Here is a 12,774-nt window from a genome sequence, read left to right on the forward strand (position 1 = left end):
AAAAAAAAAAATGGCATGCTTCCGGAGATTAACTGAGTACTGGCTAGTGCAAAAAGGGATTTACCAGGGTATTTGTTTGATAAAGCAGTACATTAAACCATCTACATTTGTGTTAACTTTATGGGGTTTCTTCAGTGAAAAGATGGTTAGGTGAATTCAAGTCTAGCCAAATCTTTCTGAGTTATTTCGGTAGCTTGAAATGCTTACAATGTGTCAGGTGTAAGCTGAAGAACAGGTGAAGATAAGGTGTTAAGCAAAACCGTTGGTGTGCAGCCCATTTAATGATTAGAGAAGATTCCTCTGAGTATTGAAACAATGACACATGTTTGAGGATCTTTTGACTTTCTCCAGTGTCTTATTGTTATGACTGTGGTCAACTGTATTGCTCCTGGGCTGATATCAGGCTAGGACCTTGGGATGTGGGTTGGAACAGGGACGGACATCTGGGTATCATCAATACTGGATCTTATCCCACATCATCCTCCACAGTAGCTCAACCACGTGTGAGGAACCAAGTCCTGCTTCATTTCTGCTGAGAGTGCTGGGGAAGGAAAGACAGAAACTTGTTTGTTACAGAGGAATTATCAGTGGGAAATGAGAAGCTGTAAAAAGCCCATCTCTTTGTGGCAGCCAGGTGTCACGCCTGGTAGCGGTGTGGCCACCACCTATCTAGACAGTAGATACGGAGGTAGCTCTGTAGTCATCTCATCCTTGCTTCAGTGCTAAGTCTGTCAAGGCTGTCAATTGTGATAATAACTGTGGTATTCGTGCTTGTCCTAGGAAGTGGATTGATATGAATTGTATTGATTACAAATCATTTTACCAACCTCTTTTGAGTTGTCGTTGACTGGAGCTATTTAACAAATGGTACAATCATCAATAAACATCTCTCCTCATCTGCCTCACACCTGCCATTAGTCATTTCTCTTTGTCTCTTTAGATAAGATTTTAGTGAAGATTTTAGTCATGAGATAGTTTTAGCTGAATATAGCAGACTTTTGTGTTAGGCTTTGCAAATAAGTAAATAATTTTATCTGTTAAGGTGCTTCATCGCAATTGATTATGTCACCAGCTTTTGTATGTAAGTGTATTAAACACTGTATTAGCATACTAACTGGAAACTAGATTATCTTCAGAATGTTCCAAGTACTTAATACTTTCACATCAGGAACAAAGGGATCTAAATTTACTATTGCTAGCCCTTTGAATAAGAAAGCCAAGAGGAAAAGCCTAGAGAAAAATATAGTTAAGGAGTAAAACAGGCTGGTACCTATACCTCATATGACAACAGTGTCTGAATTTAAAGGTCTTATCCTCCCCTACTCTTATTTCAGTGACCAAATTATTTACTATCATTCAGATTTTCTTTCAACAGTTTTGTGCCCTGGGTGCTGATATTTTATTTCACATGAAGAAGTCATTGTATATAAATCAGTTTAACATCTCTGTTCAGAAGATATAACACCTGTGGATTGATGCCTCTTAAATAGCTAACTCTGGCTAAGGACATAGCGTTTAGACTAACAAAAGATAAAGATCTTTACTTGATCTGCCAATGTCACTATTATTAATCTATGTAAAGAGATTGTGTGTTGCTGTGTGTCTTCCCAAGCATCCATGTTTTCTTTGGGTTTCTGTTTTAGTTAGGTTTCCATGTGTCTGAGGCAAAATACTGAAGCTATATCAGAGCTTGAGTAGTGTTTTCAGAACAATCAATAGCCATGTTTTGAAAAGGATGTGGAGGGAAAAAAATTAAAAAGATGTTTAGGCAACTTACCTTGGAAAAGATCAGGCACTTTGGATATGAATGTCTGTTGACTTAGGAGCTTAATTCAAGTTGATGCTTGAAAATTGAAAATTTTACATCACATCTCATGTACATCTCGTGCTGTGAGATTTTAATAATTTTGCAGCTGAAAAATATCATCTGGATTCCATTAAATGTAGTCTTATTTTACTGCTTAGTGATCCTTAGCTGATGCTATAACTTTTTTATTTTCCAAGATTTGAATATTTATTTTATAACCTGTACTGTCACTAAACTACAGTGACCAGACATGCCTCATTTTATAGGATCGTCCCTTCTTTAAAATCAGGATCCAGTTTTTCTGATAAATGAAATATGGTTAATGACTTATCCTGTGTTTTGGCTTTAAGGTAAATATTTTAAAATACTTCTCTCTTCATAATGCAGCAAGTCAGTGGACTCAAATTTCAGTTTACCTAAGCGATAATCACTTTGGGGCATTAGCCCTCTTTTTGTTCTAACGCAGCAGAACTGTACTGTAGGTGAATAGGGCTCATAGGTGCTCCAGTAAGTAATCCAGAGAGTAGCAAAAATCTTTTGGAGCTCTGATGATGCCTGTTGCACACTGTTCTCTGTAGTCACTGGTGACAATGATCAGAGTTTTCTATATTTTTTAATATTAAGCTGGAGAAAATAAATGCAGAGCAGGAGAACACAAAAAGGCTAGTGTCATGACTAAACTTGCAATAAACAAAACTGAAGTGATGAATGGAGGACTGATTGAGAAAAACCAGGTATATTTGCTATCCTGGTAATTAAAACAAATTATATCAGCATTTGCTTACCCCTATTATGAATAAATTCCTAATGGTATTGGAGAAAATGTTTTGGGGTTTTTTTGTTGTTTAATTTTTTTCCTCATAGTTAATGTTGCATTTATTACTGTCAGGCAGTAACTGCTTTTATAGTTGCAACGTGTCTTGCAGCAAAACTTATATCATGTAATAGAGACCATTTTTGCTAATTCGGGACTTGACTGATAAATTGAACAATTTTTTATAAATTCGCAGTTGCTTTTAATTGCGATCTGAGCAGGCTTCCTTTCAGACACTGAATTACTTCCTAAATTGAAATGATGGAGTAGAGTAAAGTGCTTCACTTTCTACTGACAGTTTGTTTTTTCTGCTAAGCTCCAGACCTGATGGGTAACTTGGAGCACTTCTGTATAAGTTGGTGATAAATGTTTAAATGGTAGTTTCAGTTTTATTACATGACATTTCATCCTGGCCTTAGCACTGGTAAATGAAAGTTGACTTTGCTGTGTGTTAATCTCCTTCTAAACTAGTAGAACTCATTATTTCTGCTGCAGTGTACTATATATCTTTATGGATGTTTCCTGTGGTATGTATGGGTGGAGGAGTAGGTCCTCCACTGTCGATCTGCATGCTTCAGCTTTATGCTGCATGGAGTAATTTAATCACTGGTTTTGGAAATGTTGGATATTTCAACCCAAGCATTAGGCAGGGCTTGATCTAGTAAATCTTTTTCTATGCTATCAAAACTGTTTGTTCATTTGTTCTGGTAGTGAAAATGTTACCTGAGGTGGCCTGGCTGTAGATAGGGGCCCTGTAAATCTGTTCTTTACCTTCCCATTACATTTACCTATTTGCAGACAAGGAGATTTGGAAGTGCTGGGTTCAGTTCTGGGGCAACACTTTGGGTACATCTGTTCTAAACATGCATGATCTTTCTTTATCTGTAGTCTTACCTATTTTGGAATTTATTGTGCTTCTGCTGCATTTTGAGGAGTGTGAGAGCTGAACATACTACTCCAAGTGAAGGGGTGTGTGGCAGGGTGTGTGTGTGTGTGTGTATACTTTTAATGATAAAACAAAAGCTAAATATTCTACCAATTCTGTACATGTCTTGACAAACTTTATGGATAGTTTAACTTTTCCTTTAACTAGTATTCAATGCACAGGTAAGTTTTCAGGAGTGATGTACAAATGGTGCTGAAGCATTCCTCTTTTGTGTCCCTCTGCCCTGAATGTCTCTTCTCCCTGGGCAGATAATTTAGAAATCAGATGTATACCTGAATATTTCATCTTTATTCCACTGTGTGTTACTTTACTTTTGTCAACATCATCCTATTGTAACGGGGAGTTAATTTAAGATAATTGGTAGATGAAACAGTTTTTCATTTTCTTTACAAAAAACCTCCTGGTTTAGGTAGCATCAAAAATGAACAGCATTTGTGGACTATGCTCTTCTATGCCATTACCAGCAAGCTGTGGAGTTCAGCTACCAGAAATCAGTTTTTCTTGCTTGAAATTTCTTAATGGCTTTAGTATGAAACGTGTTTAAAGCTAAAGCCTTTGAAACAAACCAAAATGCATTATGCCTTCCAAGTAGTATACAAACAGTAGTATGTATTTTAGCAGTTGCTTAGACTTTATTAGGTAAATACTGTATTCTTTCACCAGCTATCAGGCTAATAAGTAATATCTGTAAATCGTTTGTGCATCGAAGAAGTTGCCATTAGTTTGCAGTGATATAAGGAGTTCAATCAGCGGTCATGTAAAAAGTCTTTGTGAACTTTGAATGTTATTTATTTACACTCAAGATGGTTTATTGAACTAGGATAGCCCTTAAAGAAATAGTAAGTGTAACAGGTATTTAGCATGGCTTTTTATTTTAAATTTTTATTGTATCTTTGGTTTCATTTGACTATAAACTGTTTTGTTACAGGAACTGTGGAAATGAAGAGCGTGGCAGATAGGATTTCAGAGGACAGTGTTGCTAAACTGCAAGAGAAAGTTGAACCAGGACTTGCAGTAAAACAGAAAGGTAGGGAGAATAAAAACTTGACTGCCTTGGAAAGTCTAACTTAAGTGCTTTGGGGTCAAACTTGAATCCATGCAGCTAAATGATTTATGGCGGGTGATTTACACTTAATCCAACTGCGGTCTTGTGTTTTAATCGCATCTGGTGATTAATGTCCTGGTTTGAAAATATATGTTCCCCGATAAAACAGTTACTTTAATTTTCTTTTACCTTATTCTTAAGCAGGTTTTCAAAAAGACCAGTGCTTACAGTGTCCCAAGGAAAATGCAGGGCTGCTGTGCCTGAATCCCGTGGTGACTTGTTCTATATAAGAACGTTGCCTTTTTGCACAAGTGTTTGGGAGTCTCACTTAGTGTTTGCATTTTATAAGATTTTTAGAGGAAAATTCCATCTCTGCATACTTATTTCTCCAATCTTTTTTCCAAGTTGTATATAGCTCCCAAGACATACATTGTTAATGAGGTATTTGTATCCAGCTACAATATACATGAAGCCATAGAAGCAAAATGTAGGAGGAAGAACTGAGTTTTAAGCAAAAAGCTTCGTTTCTGTTTTCTCCAGATCCAGATGCTTGACCTAGTTGAGAGAGTTGATACCATGTATATGAGAGGTCAAAGGCTGTTTCCCAGTCCACCTGTGGCCTTCAGGGCCTCATAGCTGTGTCAGTCTAATGAAATGTAGATGGTTGGCCAAGACATTTGTGTGACCTTACACAACTGGGAGAACTTCCATGCTAATTCCTTTTAATCTTTTGGAGCTGTCCTGTCTGTTGGAATGTTATATAACTTCATATTCCTCTGCTTATAATTTGAATATATGTAAGAGGAGTACCCCCAGGTTCATTATTGATTTGGATTAGATTCTTAGGTGGTGTAAGAACCAAATATTGTATTGACTGTTCTTTATTTTCAGCTTTATTCAATAAGATAATGTAACATAGTAGTGTATTAGTGAACTTTAATTTTCTGTAAGTTCTTACAGAGGTGAAATTGTTATTCACACATTTAATAGCTTTCACAGTTGGAATGTGAAATCAATTCTGAGAGTTGATAAGAACAGTCATTGCAGATAGCAAAGTTGAATGCTATCTGGACTAATCATGAGGCGGTGATCACCTGTCCCTTTTTGCTTCGTTCTTGTGCTTTTAATGGCAAATAAAAGTTTCCAAAGGAAGAACCATTTATAGGATTTTAAAAACATTGTTTACTGACTGAAATAAATTTACTGTCCTAGATCTTTTGGCATATTCTGCATTCTGCTTCAGTCTTACATTCTGTTTCTGAGATTGAGGCTCTGAACCTTTCCATTGTGGTGGCTTTTGTTTTCTTTATAAATGAGTATTTGTCAGCGTATCTGTTATTCTCCCTTGATGTCATCCATTAGAAATCCTCACTGGCTAGTTCATGGTAGCCTTTTAGATAAGAAATACATATTTAAAGCTTTCTGGCAAAGGGGTGTTTTGGCCTGTGTCAGCTATTTGCTCATATACCCTTGAAGTTACTTAGGTTCCACTTTCTTTAGATATGTGCACATAAATGCACCACTGTGGCAAGAAGGGAGAGCAGTTGGATTTCATGGTCACTCTATAAAAGTTTGGGCCTGCATGAAGCATTTTCAGAAGCTGATGATTTTTCTTAACCTTGTTAAATTCTAAAATGAGCTCTTTTTTTTGAATTTCAGTGGTACAGTTTATCTTCTCACAGTTTTGGTAGTTATGTTGAGATATACTTCTCTGGGAGGAGTAATGCCAGGATCCTTTCTAAGGTTAATTTCAAAGTAACCCTAAGATGTCACTCATTCAGTTGAGCCATCACAGCCACCTACCACCCATCTGCAGAGAACTGACATATATGTAAAATATGAACGTCCTTTCCACTGCCTTGGTCTAGGGACTGGGAGAACAGTGTCTTAAACCAAGTTGTGCTGATCCAGTTCTTCAGGCAGTGCGTGAATGCTTGTGCTAACAGGAGGGAATGGGAAGTGTGAAGGCAGGAGTGCTTATTTGGTGGCAGTGCCAGTTTACACTGGCGAGAGGGTTTAGAAACTACTGAAACTCTGCTTAGTTTGTCACTGCATCCTGGAAATCAGAGTCCCTGCAAGATGCTTAGGCACTGTCTTGTTTGCTTATGTAGCTGCTCCATGATACGGTTTGATTGGTTAATTGTACATGAAGATATATATTCCAGCTAACTCTAGTAGAATGAAATGGAAACTTGGTGTAGAAACTGCTTAAAAATCACAGTCACTGTCCTTCCGCAACTCCAAACCTACCTTTGGAGTAGGTTATTTGGACAGGAGGTGAAGATAGTTCTTCCACAAGCTTTTCAGGGTTTTGGAGAAAAAAAAAAAAAAAAAAAAAAAAAAAAAAAAAAAATTACATGCTGTGAATTGCTTCTCAACTTCCTCTGGATCTTTAATTTTTATATTTCTGGACTGTTTGAACTTATTTTGAGGGGTGAGCAGTCCCTGTGCTTTCCTAGTTCAAAGTAGATTGGCATGGTTTTGCTTCTCAGATCTGTTGTACAGATCTGTACAATTCACCTTTTACACATCTCATTTAACTTCCACGAATATCTAGTCAGATACTCTATCAAGACAAAAATTTTGATCCTCCACTGTCTTTTGACTTTTTTTAAAAGTTTTAATTTCTGATGACTGCATTTAGCTTAATAAGCAGAACATTGATGTCTTCAGCACAGGAGCATGAGTTTGTTGGAAACACTCCCTAATGTGTTTGTCCTTATTCTCCTGATCCCAGTAGCAGCTCCCAAGTAAGAAGCTGTCTGTAGTTCTTCTTTTGTGCTTCATGCCTAACTTGGTGAGATTATTATTAAAGAATTTATCTAATTTTTCTGAAAAATCAATGTATTTGTTATTTTGAGGTGAATTTGCCAGTGACTCAGGGACATTATAGTGACAAAAGACCAGCAGTGAACATACGAATGATAGCTAAAAACTTCTAATAGAAAAACCAGTGCTTTTCAATAAGTAAAGCACTTCTTTCTTTAGTGCTTTTTCCCCCTTTTGTGCTATGTATTAAGAACTTTTAAACTGTAACAAACCATAATTTTGTTGTGTTTGAATGCTTTGAGTAGACTTTATCCAAGAATACAAAAAAGTTGTCTATGCAAGTGCTTTGTGCTTTAAGTGTTTAAAAAAAAAAAACCCAAAAAGTAATAGTTTATGAGCACTTTATGGGTTCTAACTTGAAAATAAGCAGAACCTGTGGGGGAACTTCTTGCAATATATTACAAGTAATTATCGCAACCACCAGATTAATAAAAAGTAAGTTTTCCATTTTCTTCATGTCAGTACATGACATTGTTTCCCTCCTCCTCCTATTACTTGATGTGTTTGTGTCTTCTGTTCATATTAAAAGTGAAAGCGATGCACAAATAATGGGGTAATTGGGCAGCAATCTGGAAGTTTCCTAATTCCTATCCAGTGAATCTGGAAATCTAGAAATCTGATATATGTGAGGTCCCTGAAGCATCTCTCAGTTTGCTCTGTGTGCAGTGCTGTGATACAATCACTGCTCTTTCTCCACTGGTGCTGTGGGGCTGGGATGAATCAGAGAAGTGAGGTTTTGGAGATGCTCATTTTTCACACAGCCTAAATGAACGCTTAAAGAACTACTTGCAACTGTTGACTTTCTGTCTCGTGAGCAGCTGTTATGTTGGCGTGATGCATGTCAGGATGTAGCAAGACCAAGAAATCAGCTGAGACCTTGACTGTGGCCAATAACTGCTCCAAAAGCTAAATTTCTTTAGCAGACTTCCCTCCTTGCTTAAAGGTAGCTGTTTCTTTAAAAACAAAATTAGTGGTTCTTGCAGGCATTGTTCCTTGGGAGCTGGGTGTGTGTAGAGGCAAGGGAGGACTGTACATGCTTCCACAAACCTGCAGGAACCTGCTGTGCCAAAGATTAGTGATGCCTTTCCAGTATGAGAAGTGAAACACACAGAAAATTAAAAATCCTGGATGTGCTTATGCCTCTCCCCAAGCCTGTCTGCATAAAAGTTGTCAAAGCATTCAGTCTGACTTACCCGTGGTACCTGCAGTCACCAGTGGGCTGTCTCAGCTCCTGTGGTTGCATGTGCAGGCTCCAAGCAGAGCCTTTATGCAAAATCAAATCTTTTATTAAGGAGCAGACCTCTGTTTTTTATTTCTCCATACTTTTGAGAACACTGTCATGTGGGAAAATACCTTTTTCTGTGTGGAAGGGGAATTTTGAAATCCCTGTTGCCTCTGTTAGGCCGGGATGCTAAATTAGGGAAGCGCAAGAAGCTCGTTGTACAGCCAGCAACAGAACAGTGTTCTGACTTAGACTTGCATTGGTCTTAACATAGGGACTGCTCCAGCGCATGTCCCAGCAACTGTAAGACTTGTTGATGCACAGTGCTTGTTCCTGTACCAGTAAGGCTGAGGGAAAGCTTAACACAGCACTTAGGTTGTTAAGTGTATTTATGTATATTCCTTATGTTCTTCAGAAGACTATATGTAGAATTAATACACTGTATAAAAATGTAGTATACACACTGTTACAGAATCACAGAATCATGTCAGTTGGAAAAGCCCTTGAAGATCCTCCAGTCCAACCATTAATCTCACACTGACCATTCGCAACTCCATCAGATGCCTCAGCACTGGGTCAACCGAACTCTTCAACCCCTCCAGGGATGGGGACTCCCCCCCTGCCCTGGGCAGCCCATTCCAACGCCCAACAACCCCTTCTGGAAAGAAATGCTTCCTAAGAGCCAGTCTGACCCTGCCCTGGCGCAGCTTGAGGACATTCCCTCTTGTCCTGGTGCTGGTTCCTTGTGTCAAGAGACTCATCCCCCCTCTCTGCACCCTCCCTTTAGGGAGTTGTAGAGGGCAATGAGGTCTCCCCTCAGCCTCCTCTTCTCCAGACTAAACCCCCCCAGTTCCCTCAGCCGCTCCCATCAGACCTGTGCTCCAGACCCTGCACCAGCTCCGTTGCCCTTCTCTGGACACGCTCGAGTCATTCAATGGCCTTTTTGTGGTGAGTAGAGTAGTTTGAGAAGACCCTACCTGTGAAATGGCTGTTACACGCACAAACCCATTAGGAAAATGGAGCTCAATAGACTCTGAAAGATACTTTCATTTATTTGCCTAAATTTGTGCTGGTAAAATCCCATCTGCTTTGGCCTTTTTTCTTTCAGTGGTGCTGTTTTTCATTGTTTTCAGATCAGAAGGACACTGAAGTGGACAGTAGTGTTAAAAGTCCTTTCTATGTGAGGCATTATATTGAAGAAATATTTACGACAGATAATTCATGTGAGCAGGCTTTCTAGAGGGAACATGAGAACACTGAATGCTTTTTACCTACCACAATTATTTGTAGAAGTGCTAAAGGAGAAAGTGGTGAATGAGGTCCATAATCCTGCACAGTTAGATTGTCAAAACAGAGATATCATTCATCTTGTTCCCTGCCATTACAGAGAATGGTCTAACCTGAGATTGGCAGGTGTGGGTTCATGTGGTTAACTGCACTGGACAGGTCAGGGTAACTTGGTGGGAAATCTATGAACTGGGAAGGAGCGGTTAAACTGGTTCTGTCTGATTTAAATGGCAAACTCTATGAAGTCAACCCTATGGAGAGCATATAACTATGGTGGGATTACAGAAGAAGCCCTCATCTTTGAATCGTAGAATCCTTGATGTTGAAAGGGAGGGATGGGTGGATGGATGGATGTTGGCTGGTCCAACCCCCTCGTCAAATCTAGGTCAACTAAGGATACCAGTAGTGGAAAATAAGAAGGTAAACAAAATAAAGGTTTAAAAAACCCCATCATAGAGACTATGGGTTTTTTTAATACATAATGATTTTCTATAATGAGCAACTTGAAATATTGCAGATGTTACTGTGCAACTATGGAAGAATTGAGTGAGATGATGTCATTTTCACTGATGAGGGAATTTCACAATATTAAGAAGCAAATAAAAAATAAAGACATTTTAAAATGTATTTTACAGTGTCCCTTTTGAATTGTGAATGCTCTGAGATGTTTAAAAACTGGAAGTTCACAAGATATTTATCTTTTATATAAGCTCATAGAATTTTATTTCTAATTTTAAAATAGTTGTGATATAATTTTATGAGCACATGCATTCAAGTATAGTGCTGATAAGATTCAAAATACTGTCATAAGAAAAATTAGATTTGCCTTGCCAGCCAAGCCAAAAGTATATGTTTGTTTTGTTTAATAGAAGAAGAAGCGGAGAATGTGGCTTCTGAAAAGTTTACAGCATCTGAAAATGGTGAAGTACCTAATGATCTTCCACCTCAGCCTATCCAGAGGTTTGTTCCTATCCTTTATTCTGTTTGAATGAAACTATGATGTGTCTGGAGGTAATATAGTCAGTCCATTTTAAAACAGCAAGGGAACTTGGAGCAATATGTTTCTGCTAGTACCAAATAATAAATATTATCCCACGAATGGTTTCCCTTTATTCACTTTCATTTCCTTCTGTATAGAAAACTGTAACATTGTGAAGCATTTTGGACTTATTTTCTTAATCCATCAAGTGCTTTTATATAATGTTATTAAAATTCGATGGATAGAGTCTGATGAGAAGAAAATTGCATTACGTACATGCATTTCATAAGTATGGTGTTACGGACAAGAAGAACTTGCCTTTTAAATCCCAGCTTACCTGTTCTTTGCTCAGCAAAGGCTTGTGTAATTGTATCAATTGTGAAAATATTTTGGTTTTCCATTTACATTGCATTGCGTACTGTTAATGCTAAATTTGTTGTTAATAGTAAACAACTGTGCTGTACACAGGTTATTTTTTTACTGAGACAAATCAAACGGTGGTTTTACATGGAATCATAGTTCTTTTGTTTTAGGACACGTTTTCTAGATTTTTCCTAGACTTCTACTGAGATAGCAAGTATTGTGATATTGGAATGTATATTGGGGAAGTTTTCAGTGTTGTTATGTGCCGGCTAACTCATTCGGCTCATGTATGTGTACATGTCTGTTGCTTTGGAGGACACGTAAGACTTCCTTTTATAGTATAACTGAAAAAGCCTCTTTTTTTTATTGTAGACGTATTCCCCGTCCTAGCAGTGCAAGACCAGCCCCACCCCGAGTAAAACGTCAAGAAAGCGCAGAGGTCTTACTTCCAGAAAGGTAAGGAACGTGGGAGATGCAGAGCAGATGTTTCTAGCTCTTGTGCCACACTACTCTCAGATCTTCTGTGCCTCATCTGGTGCTGAGCGATGGATCACCTCACTGCTGGTAGCTTCAGACTGAAAAATTCAAGCCTGTTTGATCTGGTTTATTGTTTCTACAAATCCAGTGCATTATCTAAAAGTTATGGTTGGTAGTCACATCTGGAAGTTCAAAAATACGATTTAATTTTTTTCCCTTTGGGAATTCTGAAACAGATAACCCTAGAATGTTAGTTTAAACTACCATTAGAGAAGATCTGTAAAACATGCAGTGAGTATCTTGTGTTCAAAAAAGGCTGAAGCAGCCATTTGAAACTACAGATAAAATGGCTTACTTGATCTCTGGTAAGTGCCAGTCACTGAAGTAGTGTGTTTAGAAGGAAGATATGCATCCTTTTGCAAGAGAAGGATGGCTAACTGTTTTCAGAGTTTGGCTGTGAATGGAAGTGAAAGAATTTCATGTGCTTTTAGTTGATTCTGCTTTATGGGAGGAAGGGAGGGTACTGCTGTTTCTTCTATTACAGATAGATCTTAGTATGTTTGAACAGATCTTAACAGGTTTTCGTGTGTCTCTTACAGGAGTGGTAGTGGTAAAGCAGTCTCCAACGTGATCATAGACCAGCAGATTTCTGATGAGGACGATGACCAGTTTGTGGTGGAGGCAGCACTGCCACTGACAGAAATGCCAGATATGGAAATGGTCTGTTCATGTTGTGAATTATAGAACCTTTTTCCATACTTTGTTTGTAACTTACTTGTTTAAGTAGCTTCTAGCTGAACATTGAATAGTTGTGTATTATGGCAATGCCAACTTTTTGCAACTAAAGCTGTCTTCCTGCATGTGTAGGAGCCAGAAGTGGAGCTGGTCGAGGATCAAAAGCATGGTACGTTTCCTTTTACATATATTTATTTATATATTTATTTTTATATATATATATATATATATATATATATAAAAAAAACCCCCATGGGTTTCAACAGATGT

The 12,774-nt window shown here is 38.0% G+C and overlaps 1 protein-coding gene across 1 annotated transcript in view; it reads left to right on the plus strand.

Moving 5' to 3' along the window:
- TRAF3IP1 (TRAF3 interacting protein 1) overlaps positions 1 to 12,774 on the plus strand; it is a 61,176-nt gene that overhangs the window by 33,392 nt on the left and 15,010 nt on the right. The window contains exons 9-13 of the mRNA XM_026852419.1: positions 4,496 to 4,594; positions 10,820 to 10,910; positions 11,665 to 11,748; positions 12,369 to 12,489; positions 12,637 to 12,673. Of these exons, the coding sequence (XP_026708220.1) occupies positions 4,496 to 4,594; positions 10,820 to 10,910; positions 11,665 to 11,748; positions 12,369 to 12,489; positions 12,637 to 12,673 (432 nt within the window). The remainder of the gene's footprint in view (positions 1 to 4,495; positions 4,595 to 10,819; positions 10,911 to 11,664; positions 11,749 to 12,368; positions 12,490 to 12,636; positions 12,674 to 12,774) is intronic.

Source organism: Athene cunicularia, assembly GCF_003259725.1.
Source record: "Athene cunicularia isolate RWA chromosome 7 unlocalized genomic scaffold, athCun1 chr7_part1, whole genome shotgun sequence".
NCBI lineage: Eukaryota > Metazoa > Chordata > Aves > Strigiformes > Strigidae > Athene > Athene cunicularia.